The 19685-nt window shown below is 45.4% G+C and overlaps 1 protein-coding gene across 1 annotated transcript in view; it reads left to right on the top strand.

Moving 5' to 3' along the window:
- Positions 1 to 19685, top strand: part of MMS19 (MMS19 cytosolic iron-sulfur assembly component) — a 498998-nt gene that overhangs the window by 283393 nt on the left and 195920 nt on the right. Inside the window, exon 16 of the mRNA XM_085606380.1 lies at positions 13576 to 13657. Coding sequence (XP_085462506.1) covers positions 13576 to 13657 — 82 coding nt within the window. The remainder of the gene's footprint in view (positions 1 to 13575; positions 13658 to 19685) is intronic.

The raw sequence follows: 19685 nt of genomic DNA on the forward strand, positions 1-19685 counted from the left end.
TGTTCACTCTATTTATGTGTTTATTTGATTTATCTTCTGCAGTGAAGCGTATGAACCTTACAACATCTACACCAAATTCCAAATGGTACATAAGGTCAGCTTTATGTATTGTGCAATACTTAAGGAAAAGCTGGATAATTAAAGGAAGGATTGGACTAGATCATGCAATATTGTTTAAGTGTTCCCCATATGTCCAATATTTTTTTGATAAACCCATTTTTTTGTTTTCTTTATAATGGTTAGTACAGTCTCTTTCAAATGTAACACATTAGAATCATTTATCCACCATTCCATTGACGTCCCTGTCACAGGCCTGCCATCCAATGTTCTCCAGAACATAAGACCACTGAGTGCCCCAAATCTTAGTATGTTTCTTTGGACAGTCCCTGGTATAGTATATCGGTTATTCCATCTTGGAACACCAGTCCACCCCTATCCACCATTCTGCCAAGGTGGGGGGCTGGGAAGATTTATTTGTGAGCCAGGCCTATATATCTAATCTGATTAAAAGTGAAGGTTGTAGACAATGTAATCTGGCTAGGTTTAATCCACATTCTTTTGCATTTTAGACTCCTTGGTCAAAACCTCTGCTGTGGGCTCAGAGCTGCTAACTAGGACTAGACAGTGTATGATTTGTTTAAAATGACCATTTCGCTGCATCTTTAGTGTGATTGTACTACCGTGGGAGTGGCCTGATGTGCCTGAGGTCACTAGGTTTGCTCTAGGACATATTTATTGCTATTAATTAGATTGTTAGGTAAGTGTACCATTACAAAGGACATGCCCATATAAAGATAGGTGATTGTCTAATGGAATGTATTATTCGCAAAATCCTGACATTTGTCTCTGTACTTTAATTGCCACATACAAATTGGCCGACACTTTAAGCCATGTACCCATTCCAAAATAATTAATTCAATAGTGAATTAAATATTTTAAGCCCATTTGATGCAACTGATTTGATTTTATGAGTGGATGAACATATTATCCTTAAACGCTCAGATAAAAAGTTGTATTTTGGTTCACTCTTTTTGTTCAGGAACCATGAGATACGAGTTTTCATATTGTTTTGCTGCCTCAGATGAATGATTAATCTCGGAGAAAAAAAGCATGACTGACTTCACGGCCCTGCAATTGGTTTCACTGAGAGTTGAGCAGTTGCCATGTCCTCTTTGTGGTCTGATTCGTTTTTTTCCAGTGGCGTGAGAGGAGCGTTCTGGCTGGATTAAAATCTCTTTTCCCATTAGGAAGCCCTCCATAATTTTTATTTTTCCTTAAAGCCCTTTGTGAGACTCAGCCATCCTCAAAGCAATTATCGCAAAGCTTCTGGGAGCTTAAGTTTTTTGTTAAGGTGTAAGTACTGTGTGTGGAAATATGCTGTTGGAAAAGGGAAAACAATCTTCTACCAGTGACATTGTAGGATTTTTCCTTGTATAGTCCTGCACAGCTACCTTCGAGCGCATCATTGTTAAAAAGGAAAATCTGCTTTAATTCCTATCACTCCTGTAGTAGAAAATACTTGGGTAACAGCCCAAAGATTCACCTTGGATTCTGTAGTTGGAAAAGATTGTTCTAGGTTTGTAATCAACGTACCACCTAACCTGCCCTTCAGAGATATTAGGGCAAGTACTTGCTGAGAAGGTTGCTTTTGAATAGCCTGGGTGTTGAGGATGAACATCATGCTAGAATGAGTGGTTTATTTATTTTATTTATTTATTTGATGAGTTTTATATAGCGCAAGCTAGACCCAGAGGTATCAGAGCGTTTTACACGAGGTTCCACATTGTTACAAAGTTACATCAGATACAAGTTACATAAGTTTCTAGAAACATTGATGAGCATAGAGTATGAGATAAGGAGCGCATAAGGGTAGAGTGGGTCAGGTGAAAGGGTAAGAGGAAGTTATGGCGGTGAGACGAAGGAAAGTTTGCCCAAAGTGACGTGGGTAGGTGATGGACGAGGGGGTAAGTCCACAGCCCGTCTCCTCTATAGCTATCACGGTAGCTCCACCGTGCATCATCCTAAGTGCTAGGTCTCAACAGTCAATAGCAAGTACACAGATTTAATATCCTAGTAGGTGAGATAGATGGGGGATAAGCACGAGGTCTGGTCGATGTCCTATTTTTGTCAGAGTGTAGTAGCTCGTCGTCGTAAAGGACCACTGTGGTGGCCATCTTGGGATCAGGCAAGCGATTCTGCCCCTGGTTTTCCATTCGGCCAGTCCCCATTTTTAACATTCCCCTTTGAATTCTCAGGGGCCCCTACAGTATGAGCGCCGCTTTTTCAGGTGTCTCCTAGATCACTCACCCTATTCTTGATGGAGGACCATGTTAGACGCCATCTTGAAGGGTGAAAATTGGAGGGACGTCGCCATGTTAGGAGATAGTGCTGTCTGGAGGAAATGAACATCAAAGAGGATGAGGGAGTCCACTGACCGTCAGTCAGGGGTCGTTCAGCAGCGGGGTGAAGGATGGCTCGATGCTCCGGTGGCAGCACCATGGGACGTCCGAGGTTATCTAGCGGAGATGGGGGTCGCAAAAAAGCCAGAGAGGACGTGGCATGTGTCTCTTGCAGTGGGAAGGGCGCACGTCCAGCGACGTCGGGGGCTGTGCAGAGGCATGGGGGCAGACCAGGTCCTGCCGCCTCGTCAGTCTCACGTCCGGACGTTATCACACCAGCTGGCTCGTCTATCCATAGCCAGCGTCACACGGAGGAAGAGGGAGATGGCTGCGTGGAGGGGAGCCTCGGCTCAGGCTCCGTAGCTCCGGTGGCGGTCCGCGCCGAAAAGGCTCCTCACGGCGGTAGGCAAACAGAGGTGCTCGCACCAGCAGCCCCGCTAGTGGTGGAGCGCGATGAAAGGGCCCAAGCAGGTGGCCAGCGAAAAGGAACAAACACAGGCACCAGCAGCCCTGCCAGTGGGGACAACAAGGGAGAACCTCTCTCCGACGCCCCTCAGTGCCCGCGATGTTGGTGAAAATTGCGACGGGAGGGAGCACGTCCCAGTCCAAGGGAGAGCTTGTCCAAGGGTGGCTTGTCTGACGATGGAAGCAGCTTTGTCACCGTGCATATGGGGTGATGGAGTCGTATTCCGAAGCGATGAGGCAGGTGCATCAGGTTGCCCGAGGATGGCTCGGAGGGCACAGTCGTGGCTAGGAGTGGTGAGGCCAGCGAGGTTATTGAGCGTCGGGTCGCCGAGGTTCTATTCTCAGATAACCTGCACAAAGAGGACTAAGTTTGATGGAGCCGGTACAGAAAAAACACAGCTAAATCCAGTATTGGACATCTTTTTATCTAGTTCAAACCCTGCAGCCCTAAAGCTTTAACAACGAGCAGGGGAACAATCTAAAACACCTTTCTTTGAACCAACCTTAACTAGTTTCCTCAGGAAGGTCCTTTGCCTTGTTTGTGGCTTCCTTCCAAAGTTGTGCCAATCACCTAGATTTCTTTAGGCTCCATGTTTGACATCTTTTAGCCATGGGATTAGACTGAATAGTGATTTCACAGGCATTTTACTATGTATCTATGGGCATTCATTTGATCCACACCCTCTTTAACTTATTTGAGTTAATGGTTGAACATCCTTAAGCCAGCCTGTGAGCTAGGTCACCCTAAATACAATGGACATAGACCCGGATGCAACACCACCTCCTCAATAGGCATCATCTGCTGGCATGACTCATGGCAGATATTTCAAGCTAAGACAATTTACAAGTCAGAAAATAAATGATCTTTTTTAGGTCGAGCCTAGACAGAGCTTGCGCTGTCCCTTAGATACCTATTTTATATACTTTCAGGGCTTACAGTCCTTCCATTGCTTTTCATTTGTTTCTTTCAGTGTCCTTTAAAAATTATTGCTTCCAAATGGTTAATCTTTCCTATTTGTCCCTACTGTTCACCAGTTGTTCACTCCTATGGAGCAGTGCCCTATTAGTTAACATTTTTTGTTACTGTCTCGGGAGCTTTTTTTAAAATTTTAAAAGTGTGATTCACACAAGCGTTCGTTTTCGGTTCCTTGATCAATGAAGCACATGCTTCACGGCCTCCACTCTTCATCTTTCAGCATGGTGGCCGCTTCGGAAGGCTGCTTCTTGATACATTTTGTGTGTGATCAGCGCGGCACCCACTTAACGGCCATCACGCATCATCTTTCAACATGACGGCCGCTTCTGGAGGCTGCACCCTTTTTTTTTTCTCAGCATGGCGCCCCCTTGTTACATTTTGCTTACTGGGACTGCTAGCATCAGGTTATGGGAGCTGCTGCCATTATGCCAGTTGAGGTGGGAGTGTATATAATGTCTTAATAAACCCACATTGATGCCAGTGTTGGATTTATTGAAACATGCACCTCAGAGGTGCCGCTTGAAACAGTGCCCGAGAGGAAAGCTTCAAAGGCCTTGCTGCCTTTGTAATGTGGCAGCCCCAACTTCAAACCCCCACTTTTGGCTGGAGAACTGGCAGGAAAACTAAGCGAATAGGAGTTGTGCCCCCTTTTGCAGACTCCACCCCTCAGGTGCTGGAGGCGAAGTGATGCACATTTTTCAGTGCCCCGCATCTTGAACCAACGAGAGTGCGGGGAAAATTTGAGCATAATTTGCTTTTACATCTCTGAGCTTTTATTGGTAGCTAAACCACGACCAGAGCGTTCTGCCTATTCTTGGTTTAACAAGGATTACACAAAAGCATATAAATTCCTGAAACAAACTACTAATCATATCATATATGCGATATAATCGCCATCAGAGCAGCAAGAAGGAATTATAGAACTGTATTAAATAATAGGAAAAAATGGGATCAGGGTGTAAGCATGAGAAGATTTTGAGCATGCTGCTTCTCTTAAAGACAATATAACTTTTGGGGGGATGGTGAATCACCCCCTTTTTACTAAAAGAACAACTTCAGGGACGGACACTCTTATTTTAGAACATGATTGGGTTTCTCACTTTACAAAGTTTTTTTCCTCGAAAAAGAGGGTTGCCACCCTTTCTGATGTGAGGGTTTCTGCTTTTAGTCATGAGCAATTGGTGAACTTTAGTAAAACGATAACAATGGGGGAAGGGAGGAAAGCCATTTGTAGTTCGGCTTCAGTAAAGGCAGCGGGCCCAGATGGATTACCTGTAGAGCTTTTGAAGCATGATCTACATTTTTGGGTACCTTTTAATTACAGATGTTTTTAGAGCGCTAGTTATTACAGGTCAGCCAGATTCGTGAATGAAATCCGTGACCATACCCAAAAAAGGTAATAAAAATGACCCGTTAAACTATCGCCCATCTCCCTTATTGACTCCCCTGCAAAGATTTTCAGGAGGGTGATCTTAGGGACATTGGAAGAGTGGGCGGCAGAAAGAGCCTACTTTACTGAGGCTCAATATGGGTTCCGCCCTGGTTTGGGTACTTCTGAACAAGCCCTAAATTTGTCTCTTATCCTAGGCAAAAGTGTCAAGGCCAGGAGAGTAGCCATGCAAATGGCGTTTATGGACCTCTCTTGGCATTTGACATAGTGGAGACAAATTATGTATATTATGGCCCAAGCGGGTGTTGACCCTACCCTTTTAATCTTTGTGAAAAGGCTGCACCAAAGTACCACAAAGAGGGTTCGATATTCTCACGATGGTGACTAAACAACCCCCGTTCAAGTTACAAAGGGGGTTAGAAAAGGCTCCGTATTGGCCCCTTTTTTATTCTTATTTTATATTAATGCACTTGATGCCTTTTTAAAGAAACTATTTCCTGACACTCCTAGAATCGGTGAACAATTGGTCCCTGTTCTGCTTTATGCAGATAATATGGTGCTATTATATCATACCCTAATGGTTTACTAATTTTGTTGGGTGGTTTTTATTCTTTTATGACGTACGTGACACTTAAGGTTAATTATAAGAAATCATATATCATGAGTAGTGGTCCCAAAAACACACATTGTAGGAAATCTACGGTGGGAGGCATACCTATTATGAAGATCAGAAATTTTTGTTATTTGGGTATCTTATGTTCAAGGCATATGAGCTGCAGATCACACACTAAGCATAGAACGCCATATGGTGTTGCACCCGGATGTTTGCACTTGTTTTTGTCTTAGAAAAGTCTTTGGAAGTCACGAGATAGGTGACTCCTCCTTTGGATGATAGTGCGCATGGGCATCGGCTCCATCTTCAGATTGTTTTTTTTCGCCATCGGGCTCGAATGTGTTTCTCGCGCTCCAGTTCGGAACCGTCACCGATTCCACTCTCGACGCGCAATCCTTCACCCTTCTCCGGTATAGTTTTCGATCGCGATCCCTCTTCGTCGCGCATCTCTTCAACATCGAAGTCCTCGATTTTGTCGACGAAGGCCTTCGGGCCTACCTGGGCCTTGGTATCTGGCTCATGGAAAGGACGCCATTCAAGAAATGTCCTCAATGTGGGTCGAAATTTCCCCACACTGATCTGCATGAGGTGTGCAACCTCTGCTTGTCTCCGGAGCACGAGGCCAGAGACTGTGCAGCTTGGGCCTCTTTCCGCTCGAAGAAGACCATTCGAGATCGTCGAGCCAGGAGAACAATGGCTCACTCGTCTGCGCCCATTCCCGATGACATCTTCCAGGAGGGCGTCAATGTACCTGAACAGGAGCGCATCGAAGAAGGCCCTGTCAGCGCCTCCGAAGAAGATGACTCCGACATCGAGGACATCACTCCTGGGCAGCGGGTCGTAAGTAGAGACGTCGACCCCGACCCCCTCCCTACACCATCGAAAAAGGTTTCGGTCACACCTTCACCTACGGGCCCAGGTGCACACCAAGAGACTGCTTCCCATGCCCCGCCCTCGGGCATGGCAAAGAAGCCTACTAAGCCCTCAGGCGAATCGGGCTCGAGTCAGTCCACCATCGATACCGAGCGGACACCGGAACGATAAAGAAACCGCCCTCCTCCTCCGTGTCGATCGCTGCCTCCACATCCAAGCACTCTGCACCGAAATCTACAGGCACCGCCCCATCGACTCCGAAAAAACACTCGGAGCCGAGCAAAAAGCCGATTCCTAAAGCTTCGGATTCACACCCTTCAGAACCGAAAAAATCCTTTGATCCGAAAAAACACCCGGTGCCACAAGCAGCCACAGAGACTGTAAAATATCCTAGTTCTAAGCCAAAGGAGTCGGTGCCGTGCAAGTCTTCCGAAGCGGTCGCCGCCGAAAGACCAACCTCTATCAGAAGAGCTATTTAAAGCAGACCCTAAACAAAAAACTCTTCTAAAGGACCCTAAAACTGGTCAGTTGACTGTAAGTACAAAGAAGAGACCATTGGATACGCCTGTACCGGCTCCACCACTTAAAAGAAGGGACATTGCCACATCTCCCCTCAGGGTCCCCTCTCCACCACCTCCACCTCCACCACCACCTCCACCACACCATTCTCCTCCACCATCTCCTCCACCAATGGATGATGATGACACCACTGATGACACAGGAAGGGGTGCAGATGATGAGCCACTAGGGGATCTACCTTATTCCCCTGATCCCTGGGACGATTATAGTACGCCAGATGTTCCTAAAATTCTACAGGATGACATCTACCCCTCCAGGCCTTCCCCTCCGGAGGACACAATGGGTTTTCATCAGCTTCTACACAGAGCTGCCCAATACCACGCGGTTGACTTACATACTGACCCTGTGTAAGAGGATTTCCTTATGAACAACTTTGATAACCCACAAAGGTCCACCACTATTCTACCCATGCTAAAAGGAGTTACCAAGCATGCACCTGAGGTATTTAAAGATCCTGTCAGGCTAGGGTTATAAACCCCAGGATCGAGAAAAAATACAAGGCTGCCCCAGCCTACATTAAGGGCCCCGTACCTCTAGACTCCCTTGTAGTCTCCAATGCTAGAAAGAGGGCCAACTCTTAAACATCAGGGGACGCTTCACCCCCGATAAAGATACCGCCTCCAGAGCTGTCAACACAAGTGTTCTCCTGCGTAGACATGCATGGCTACGCATTTCCGGTTTCAAACCTGAAGTACAAAGTTCCATCTTAAACCAACTGTTCGATCAGGAACACTTATTTGGCCCTAATGTTGATTCATCCCTTGAAAAGATGAAGAAGGACATGGACACAGCTAAATCAATGGGAGCCTTACAATCGCAAGCTCCCAGACGTTCCTTTCGTCATCCCTCTTACAAGGGCACCTCCAGAGCCTACTCCCCTGACAACCCCTCCACCTCTTATAAGACTCCCACCCAGTCTACATTCACCAGAGGTTACCAGAGAGGAGGCTACAGAGGCAATAATAACAAAGGTAGAGGCAAGGCCAACAACACCCGCTCTGCCTCCACCCCTACCCAGTGACTTCTCACTGTTCCGCCCCGGCCCATTCCACTCCAGTCAGGGGAAGATTACAACAGTTCCTGCCTGTTTGGACCAGCATCACCACAGACAGGTGGGTGAGACAAATCATTCAATCGGGCTACTGTCTAGAACTCACCTCTACCCCTCAAACATACCACCCAAACAGCGCCCAATGTCGTTAGAACATTTATCACTGCTCAAGCAGGAAGTAATCTCCCTCCTACAAAAGAGTTCAATAGAACCAGTTCCCCTGCACCAACAAAGCACAGGAGTTTACTCTCAGTATTTTCTCATACCAAAAAAGGACGGCTCTCTGAGACCTATTCTGGACCTCAGATCCCTAAACCTCTACATACAGTCAGACCATTTTCACATGGTCACACTTCAGCAGGTCCTTCCTCTTCTTTCACAAGGCGACTTTCGTGCCACTCTAGATCTCAAAGACGCCTACTTTCACATTCCCATTCACACATCTCACAGGAAATATCTCAGGTTCGTAGTGGACGGTCAACACTACCAATTCAAGGTACTCCCTTTTGGAGTCACCACAGCACCCTGGGTATTCACCAAGTGCCTGGCGGTAGTGGCAGCCCATCTAAGACAGCACATTCACGTCTCCCCATATCTATACGACTGGCTCATAAAAGCCATCTCATACAGTCAGTGTGTACAACACACTAACGCCACTATTCAACTACTCCACGACTTGGGGTTCACAGTAAACCACGCAAAGTCTCATCTACAACTGTCCCACACACAGCAGTACCTAGGTGCCACAATAGACACCTCAAAAGCGCTCGCTTATCCCAGTTCAGCCAAGATAGCAAGCTTACAAGCCCTCATAACAAATTTCAGCCTCCACACTCTCTTCCAGCTCGAGTGTTCATGCAACTCATAGGGATGATGGCCTCTTACATATTCATAGTGCCTCACCCAAGACTCCAGATGCGTCCTCTCCAAGAGTGCCTAGCACGCCAATGGAACCAGGCTCAAGGTCAGTTAACAGATCTGGTGTTGGTTAGACGGTCGCACTCACCGCTCTCTGCAGTGGTGGAACACCAAAAACCTTTCCAAAGGGCGACCCTTCCTAGAGCCAGTTCCACAAATTGTCCTGACAGCGGACGCATCGCTCTCCGGCTGGGGAGCTCATCTTTTACATCACACCATGCAGGGCAGGTGGACTCCTCAACAGAAATTACTCCACATCAACCACCTGGAGTTACTAGCCATATTCCTAGCCCTAAGGGCATTACAAAAGCAAATATCAGGCAAGGCTGTCCTAGTCGGCACTGACCACATGACAGCCATGTATTACATACAGAAACAAGGCGGGACACATTCTCTACAGCTCTCTCATCTAGCACAAAGCATTTGGAGATGGGCTGTACCGCAGAGCATTTTTCTCCTAGCCCAACATGTCCCGGGAGTCCAAAACAACATAGCCAATCTTTTAAGCCATTAAACGCAACAGATTCGCGAGTGGGATCTTCATCCGCAAGTTCTTAAACCATTTTTTCAAATATGGGGCCAACCACACATAGACTTCTTCGCCACACACGAAAACGCCAAATGCCCAAGCTTCGCCGCCAGATTCCCACACCCATTGTCCAATGCGATATGGATGAATTGGTCAGGAAGATTTGCGTACGCTTTTCCGCCTCTCCCACCCATTCCATTGGTGGCTTGAAAGATACAGCAACATTCACTGACTCTCATTCTAGTTGCTCCAACTTGGGCCCGACAACCATGGTACACCACATTACTGGAACTCTCTGTAGTTCTGCACCAAAAACTGCACCTCTCCTCACGCCTCTTAACCCAGAACCATGGAGAGATCAGACACCCGGACCCAGCTCAGCTCAACCTTCCAATCTGGCTCCTGAGGTCTAAGAATTTGGTTACCTTAACTTTCCCCTGACTGTATGAACGTTATTAAGGAGGCTAGATGTCCTACCACTAGGGCCTGCTATACAGCCAAGTGGAAAAGATTAGTTATATATTGAAATAACAACACCATCAATCCTCTAGACGTGATCCATCACATCATAGGTAACCTACTACATCTCCAAAGGCGTAACTTGGCATATACATCTATTAGGTTGCACCTCGCTGCCATAGCGGCCTATTTACAAAATAGGCAACACTTATCACTTTTCAGAGTACCTGCCGTCAAAGCGTTTATGGAAGGCCTCAAAAGAATAATTCCTCCCAGAGTGCCACCCTCACATGTGTGGAAATTAAATATCGTTCTCACAAGACTAATGGTTCCTCCATTTGAACCTCTACATAAATGTGAGCTACATTTTTTAACATGGAAGGTTGCTTTTTTAGTAGCCATCACTTCTCTTAGAAGAGTTAGTGAACTCCAAGCACTAACCATTCAGGAACCTTTCTTACAAATACATCATAATAAGGTTGTTCTACGAACTAATCCTAAATTCCTCCCTAAAGTTATTTCTCCCTTCCACCTCAATCAGTCTGTAGAGTTGCCAGTGTTCTTCAAACAACCTCAAACAGTCGCAGAAAGAGCTCTCCACACTCTAGATGTCAAGAGAGCACTGCTTTATTACATTGAAAGAACAAAACCTTTTCGCAAGACAAAACAGCTTTTCGTATCCTTCTCACCACCACATAAAGGCAACCCCATATCAAAATCTGGGATAGCAAGGTGGATTGCCAAATGCATACATATTTGCTATCATAAAGCAAAACAAACATTGTCAGTTCCCCCTAAAGCCCACTCTACACGAAAGATACGGGCTTCAATGGCATTTGTAGGGAACATTCCCTTACATGACATCTGCAAAGCAGCTACATGGTCTACACCGCACATATTCACAAGGCACTATTGTGTAGATGTGCAAACAAAACAGCAAGCTAGTATGGGCCAGGCTGTTCTCAAAACATTATTTAAAACTACTGCAACAGATACTGGTGGTTGCGGCTAAGGAGAGGTACTACTATACAATCTATGCTTAGTGTGTGATCTGCAGCTCATATGCCTCGAACGGAAAATGCTACTTACCAGTATGCTTCTGTTCTTGGCATGTAGAGCTGCAGATCCACAAACGCCCACCCACCTCCCCAGCTACCTTTATCTGTTCCAGTATTATCTTATTTAGATACAGCATACATGGGCATCTTTTCTGTTTCTCAGAAAACTCCATCATTTCCCTGCTGGCGTAAAGCAATCTGAAGATGGAGCCGATGCCCATGCGCACTATCATCCAAAGGAGGAGTCACCTATCTCGTGACTTCCAAAGACTTTGGCTACATATTGAGTGGGGTGTAGGGTCTTGCTTCTGGGAAGCATTTACAGACAGTGGAGAACAAGTTCCTGGCTAACTCTTGGGACTCCCGGAATCCACGTCGAGCCTCATCACTCACAACGAGGTAGGGATAGGCTTCATATAAGATCTGATGGGATTGGCACCTATTTTGCTCTGGATTAAATTATGGTCTGTACCAGAGTTAACGTTTACGTGTGACATAGTGGAAGACTGTTTGAAACAAAACGATGTACAATCTATCCCATGGTTAAATTATAGTAATAAGTCACTCCAAGATCTTGGAATGATAAACTTATGGTCAAACAGAGTTGACATTAATTCTTCTTTCAAGGCTCGAGTTTCTACATTTACTACTGTACTTTTTTTTTTTTTTTTTTTATATATATATTTTTTTTTTATTGACATACTGTGTACACTGTCTTATGTTCAACATAACTTATATGTGATCTTGTATTCACTTTACGATTCATTTGTGTTTTCATCCTGTGGTTGTTACTTTATTAGCTTCCAGATCTAGTTTGAGTGTAAAGCGCTCTGATATCCCTAGGGATCTTGTTCGCGCTATATAAAACTTTATAAATAAAATTTATAAATAAAATAAATAAGCAACAGTAACTGGAATTAAGAGAAAATATAAGGCTGGAAAAATAAATGAATATGGTATCCGTCTAGCATTATATTTTGCTTGCCACAAGTAATAGCATGTAACCTTACCTCGTGTGGATTAAAGCTCTGCAACACAGATTTTATCTGTCGCAGTTGCGATTTAATATTATTCATTTCTTGAAAGCTTTCCCAGTTACGGGATCCTGGTTTGCCTCATTGACAATCTGTGCCTGCGATGGGACATTTTGTGACACCACTAAGCACTTTGTTATTTTGTCCACTCCATGCCCCTTATGGATTACGCTTTTTACGTCCTTTGCTTAGAGGGAAATCGTTCAAGTCACATAAGAAGGGTATGCATTTCGTTGAGTGCCTTGATTTAACAACGATTTGTATTGCAGTTTTAAATTTTATTGTCCAGGTCTTGAGTTTAAGGAAAAGATATATGTCATGATTTTAAATCTTTGTGAACTAGTTTTTGCATATGCACTTTAAATATTTCATTGTGTTAGGCTCAACTGGTCAAAATTTATGGGAGTGATAACTAAGAAATGAATTATGGGTTAGATAACATTCTTTTTTATGTTTTTAACTTGCAAATATTCTTACTACTGTTTTGATCCATCCCTTTTGATGAAATAATGCATTTTAATGTGCTTTTATGTTTAAAAAAAAAAAAAAGGTTTAAGTATTAATAAAGAAATGAATGAAAGGAAAAACTAAATGCACAAGTCCAAGTTTTTGGTTAATTAAGTTGATGGCACATTTACCAATTATAGAGTAATGGAAATCCTAATGGTCATTCTGACCTGCAATTATGTAGGCTGTAAGATTGGCTACAAAACAATCATGAAGGAAACAGTTGGGGAATTAAAAAGAGTTTTCTTCTCTATGTATGCATATATTGAGGTATGATGGGAGCCAGTATTCTGAAATTGATATAAGTGCAAGTCGATGTTACTGACCTCAGCATTGAGGCAAGCAGTTTTGTTCAATTCTTATTACCAGTACTAAAGAGCAAGATGCTGACAACAAAGTACTGATTTAAGACTATAGATGCCACAGATGTTCTCTACATCTGAGCATCAGTGAAGAGTAGTCCATTAGGTCACACAAAGAAAAACCAGAAGCCATCATTGATTTCTATTAAGATTGTCTGCAGAAATCTTTTGTAGAATTACAACACAGAATTAATGGGTGGCACCAGGACATATGGAGGCTAAGTATACTCTTTTTAACTACTGATTGTGTTCTAGGTTTCCATTGTGTTTTGTTGTTAAAGACTCAGTTATTTTGGTCTCGATAGCTAACAGATGCTTTCTCGTGATGCAATTTCAGACTTATTTGCTTGCTCTGTTTTCAGGTCTGTTGTCGCCTTCAGATGTTGAGCTAATAATTGATCACATGAACAGATTCATTTTCCAGGAGAAGGATTCCCAAAGCTGGTATGAATTTATTTGCTGTTTTAATAAGCCATGAGAGACCTAAGAGTTAATAATAACATTTTAGCCAACACCAATTACTTAACACAGCATCAATTGACAGAAGAATCAACGGCGTTTTGCTTATTTTTATTTCCCAGAAACAATGCTGCTAATTTCATTGTGTTTGATGCTATGCACTTTTTGTATAGAACGGTGTATGTCATTTCCACAGCATCAAAGAGGTTTAATTGCCTTGTAATAAGGCTGATGACTGCTGCTTGTTATTTTCATACTCTTCAGGATGTCTGGTCTTGTGTCTCTACTACACCTCAATTGGTGAAATAAGTGCACACATTATTGTGAATCTTTACTCCACCCATGAAAAATGCAATAGGATGTTACTGTTCTTTCTGATGAATCCTCCGAGGTTGGCCTGCTGTGGAGGCTGTTTAGATTCCGCTTCATGACATGGTAAAGCTGTTTGTTCGAGGCATATGAGCTGCAGATCACACACTTAGGATAAGATCGCCATCTGGTGTTGGGCTCGGATGATTGCAGGTTGTTGTTGTCTTCGGAAGAAGCCTTTTGGTCACGAGATCGGTGACTCCTCCTCTGGACAACAGTGCGCATGGGCATCCACTCCATCCTCAGATTGTTATTTTTCCGCCATTGGGTTCGGATGAACTTTTCCACTCCGGCTGAAAACTTGAAAATCTAGCTTTCGAAACCAACATCCTTTACAACTCGACGTCGAAATCCAATCGGACCAGTTCCGGATACGGCTCATGGAAAGGATACCTTTTAAAAAATGCCCCCAATGTGGAGCAAAGTTCTCCCACAGTGACCACCACGAGGTCTGCAACCTGTGCCTCTCGCCGGAACATAACGAATCCAACTGTCCAGCCTGCGCCGCATTCCGTTCCAAGAAAACCATCCGGGACCGAAGAGCTCGACGCCATATCATGGCCAGACCAGCTCCAGAACCAGAGGACATCTTTGCCCAAGATGTCGCGGAAGACGATTCCGAAGACCTCCAGATCGTATCCGAAGCGGACGATTCTGATGACCTCATCACTCCGGGGCAACGAGTGAGTACCAGTGCCCCTACCCCAACCCCCCCAAAAAAGACATTGGTCAAGACTCTGCCAGCTGGCCCCAGTCATGACCGAAAATCGTCTTCAGAAGCCCCGCCCTCGGGCCCGGCTCCGAAGAAATATAAGCCTGCAGGTGGCTCGGGCTCTAGCAAACCACATGTTATTGTGCCCACAATACCTTCGGCACCGAAGACTCAACACCTCTCGGCACCGAAGCAGGCTCCAAAACCATCGAGGCCGAAATCCCCACCGGCACCAAAACGTTCTTCGGCACCAAAGTCTCCACCGGCACCGAAAAGTTCTTCGGCACCGAAACCATCCTCGGTACCGAAAAAAGTCCACAACGACTCTACCGATCACCCAAAACATACATCGGAACCGAAAAAGTCGGCACCAAAGCCACTTTCGGACAATGAAGAACTTTTTCGCCCGGATCCCACGCAAAAAAGGATTTATATCAATCCAAAAACCGGACATGTCACCGCTGTGCCATACAAGAAAAGGAAGCTGGATACAACACCTCCTCCAGCTCCCATAAAGAAGAAGGACTTTGCCACCTCACCCATTCGTCCTTCCTCTCCTATATCACCTCTCATCCCACCCCCTCTGCCCCCACCATCTCCTCCTCTACCATCTCCTTCACATACACCACCTCCACAGGATGATGATTATGATTTAGGGGGAGGGGGAGACCCAGATGACCTTAATGATCCTTTCACACTCCCGGATACGGCACCCTTAGATGACTGGGCTTACCCCTTACCTGACATTCCTGATCCCACTACATACCCCTCCAAACCCTCCCCTCCTGATGACCACCTAGGGTTTGGACAGCTGATAAACAGGGCGGCACTGTTCCATGGCGTCACCATGCACTCAGATACACCTGAAGAGGACTTTCTTCTCGACACCTTTGAGCAGTCGCAAAAATCAGTTCAGATTTTGCCCATGATTAAAGGGGTCATAAAACACGCCACTGAGGTTTTTAAAGACCCTGTTAGAGCTAGGGTTCTTAAACCCCGAATTGAAAAAAAATATAGGCCGGCCCCACAAGATCCCGCGTACATTAAGGCACAGCTCCCTCTAGACTCTTTAGTCGTTTCAAACGCACGAAAGCGGGCTATCTCCCAAACAGGAGACACACCGCCCCCGGACAAAGAGTCCAAGCTATTAGAGGCCTCGGGCAAAAGGGTTGCAGCACAAGCTGCTTACCGTTGGCGTATGGCCAATACACAAGCCCTATTAGCCCGATATGATGGGGCTCATTACGATCAGCTAGAAGATCTTTTACAACACCTGCCAGATCAGTACAAATCCCAGGCCAATGACCTCATCCAAGAGGGACAACTAATATCTAATGCATCAATTAAATGTGCATTAGACGCAGCGGACACTGCCTCTAGGGCGGTCAACACAAGCGTACTGCTTAGACGCCACGCATGGCTACGTATTTCAGGCTTTAAGCCGGAAGTACAAACAACCATTCTTGCTCAACCATTCAACCAAGAGCAACTATTTGGACCCGCAGTAGACACTGCACTAGAGAAGATGAAGAAAGATAACGAGACTGCTAAATCAATGGGAGCATTACAGTCTCCACAACCCCGTGGCTCCTTTCGACGCTCCTTTTACAGGGGAGCCTCCAAAAATGTGGGAACGGACACCTCTTCCACCTTCAAAACCTCCGCAAAAACATCCCCTAACAGAGGATATTTTAGAGGAGGATATAGGGGAGACCATACCAAGGGCCGAGGACGGGGCAATACCAACACCCGCACCTCTCCAGCCACTAAACAGTGACTTGCCCCCACTCCCCCCAGACCATTCCACTCCAGTCGGGGGAAGACTCCAACAGTTCCTACCTGTCTGGAATTCCATCACAACAGACAAGTGGGTAAGACAAATTATCCAGTTTGGTTACTGCCTCGAACTCACAAACACCCCCCCACACATACCACCCAAACACCGTCCAATGTCACCACACCATCTTATACTCCTCAAACAGGAAATTCGGTCCTTGCTTCAAAATCACGCAATAGAACCAGTTCCACTCCAACATCAGGGTACAGGAGTATATTCTCTTTACTTCCTAATTCCCAAAAAGGACAAGACTTTAAGACCCATACTCGACCTCAGACTACTAAACCAGTACATACACTCAGATCACTTCCATATGATCACTCTCCAACAAGTCCTCCCACTACTTCAACAAGGCGACTTCCTTGCCACATTGGACCTCAAGGACGCATACTTTCACATCCCCATGCATCCCGCTCACAGGAAGTATCTAAGATTTGTGGTAGACGGACAGCACTATCAGTTTACAGTCCTCCCATTCGGAGTAACAACGGCACCCAGGGTATTTACCAAATGCTTAGCAGTAGTGGCAGCGCATCTCAGGAGACAACAAATCCATGTCTTCCCGTATCTGGACGATTGGCTCATAAAAGCCAATACTCTCGACAAATGCGTTCTCCACACTCACCGCACTATTCAAACCCTACACGACTTGGGATTTACCATCAACTATCCCAAATCACAACTACAACCCTCTCACATACATCAATATCTGGGAGCTACCATAAATACGTCCAAGGCCATAGCTTATCCCAGCACAGCCAGGATAGCCAACATACAAAACCTCATCTTAAAATTTCAAACTCCACACCCTCTTCCAGCAAGAGTGTTTATGCAACTGTTAGGCATGATGGCGTCATGCATCTCCATCGTACCCCACGCACGACTTCAAATGCGTCCCTTGCAAGAATGTCTAGCACAACAGTGGAACCAGGCTCACGGACAACTTACCGATCTGGTGTTGGTGGACAGTCGCTCACTTCGTTCACTGAAATGGTGGCACACCATCAACCTGTCCAAAGGGCGACCGTTCTTAGAGCCTCTTCCACAAGTAGTGCTGATCACCGACGCATCTCTCACAGGGTGGGGAGCCCACCTCCTCCAACACACCACTCAGGGCAGATGGACCACTCAACAAAAACTGTTCCATATCAATCACCTAGAACTCCTAGCGGTGTTCCTAGCACTGAAATCCTTTCAAGTACATCTAAAGAACAAAACTGTCCTCATCCGCACAGACAACATGACGACAATGTATTACATACAAAAGCAGGGGGGGACACATTCTCTCCAACTGTCCCAACTCGCACAGAGCATCTGGAGATGGGCAATTCCCCAAAACATCTACCTGCTAGCGGAACACCTTCCAGGGGTTCACAACCAGGTTGCCGATCTCCTAAGTCGTCAGACACAGCAAATCCTCGAATGGGAATTACACCCCAAAGTCCTATTTCTATTCTTCCAAAAATGGGGCCAACCAGACATAGACCTGTTCGCCACACACGAAAACGCAAAATGCCCAACCTTCGCCGCCAGGTTTCCACACCCACAGTCGAAAGGCAATGCAATATGGATGAACTGGTCAGGCAGATTTGCGTACGCTTTTCCGCCTCTCCCACTCATTCCATTTGTGGTACGCTAGCTCAAACAACAGTCGCTAAAACTAATCCTAGTAGCTCCCACTTGGGCACGTCAACCCTGGTTCACGACACTCCTGGAACTATCGCTAGTTCCACATCAAAAATTGCGCCTTTCACCGGCCCTATTAACCCAGAACCATGGAGAAATTAGACACCCAGATCCACAGCAACTGAACTTGGCGATCTGGCTCCTGAAGTCTTAGAGTTCGGTTACCCCAACCTCCCACCAGACTGTATGAATATCATAAAAGAAGCTAGAAGACCCACTACTAGGGCGTGTTATGCTGCAAAATGGAAACGATTTGCCATTTACTGCACTAACAATGATATACGTCCACTGGATGCTTCCATCCAAAACATTATTTGCTATTTACTACACTTGCAAAGATGCAATTTAGCGTATTCCTCCATACGCCTACACCTAGCAGCCTTAGCAGCCTACTTACAAAATAGACAACACCAGTCCCTCTTTAAGGTACCAGCCATCAAAGCCTTTATGGAAGGTCTCAAAAGGATTATTCCTCCAAGATTACCACCTTCCCCAGTGTGGAATCTAAATATTGTTCTAACAAGGCTCATGGGTCCTCCATTTGAACCTATGCATAAATGCGAACTGCAGTTCCTAACATGGAAAGTGGCTTTCCTTATCGCAATCACATCCCTGCGAAGAGTAAGTGAAATACAAGCCTTAACTCTTGAAGAACCATTCTTACAACTACATCGTAACAAAGTGGTTCTTAGGACAAACCCAAAATTCCTACCTAAAGTCATTTCCCCTTTCCATCTTAACCAATCAGTTGAGCTACCAGTCTTCTTCCCTAATCCAGACTCAGTAGCAGAGAGGGCCCTTCATACCTTAGATGTTAAAAGAGCCTTGCTTTATTACATCGACAGAACCAAACCTTTTCGCAAAACCAAACAGCTGTTTGTTGCTTTCGCTCCACCACATAAAGGCAACCCCATTTCCAAATCAGGTATAGCCAGGTGGATAGTTAAATGTATCCAAATATGTTATCAAAAAGCTAAACGCACTCTTACGGTTCCCCCTAGGGCACACTCCACGCGTAAAATAGGGGCTTCCATGGCATTCTTCGGGAACATTCCCTTAGAAGACATTTGCAAAGCAGCCACATGGTCTACCACACACACCTTCACTAAACATTACTGTGTTGATGTGCAATCCAAATAACAAGCTTCAGTAGGCCAAGCTGTCCTAAAAACTCTATTCCAAACTGCTGCAACAGATACAGGTGACCACCGCTAGGGGAGACACTGCTATATAGTCTATCCTAAGTGTGTGATCTGCAGCTCATATGCCTCGAACGGAATATGCTACTTACCAGTATGCATCTGTTCTTGGCATGTAGAGCTGCAGAGCCACACACGCCCACCCGCCTCTCCGGTACCTGTATCTGTTCCAGCATTGTCTTAATTAGACACTACACATGGATATCCCTT

This window comes from Triturus cristatus, chromosome 1_2 (genome assembly GCF_964204655.1).
Source record: "Triturus cristatus chromosome 1_2, aTriCri1.1, whole genome shotgun sequence".
Lineage (NCBI taxonomy): Eukaryota > Metazoa > Chordata > Amphibia > Caudata > Salamandridae > Triturus > Triturus cristatus.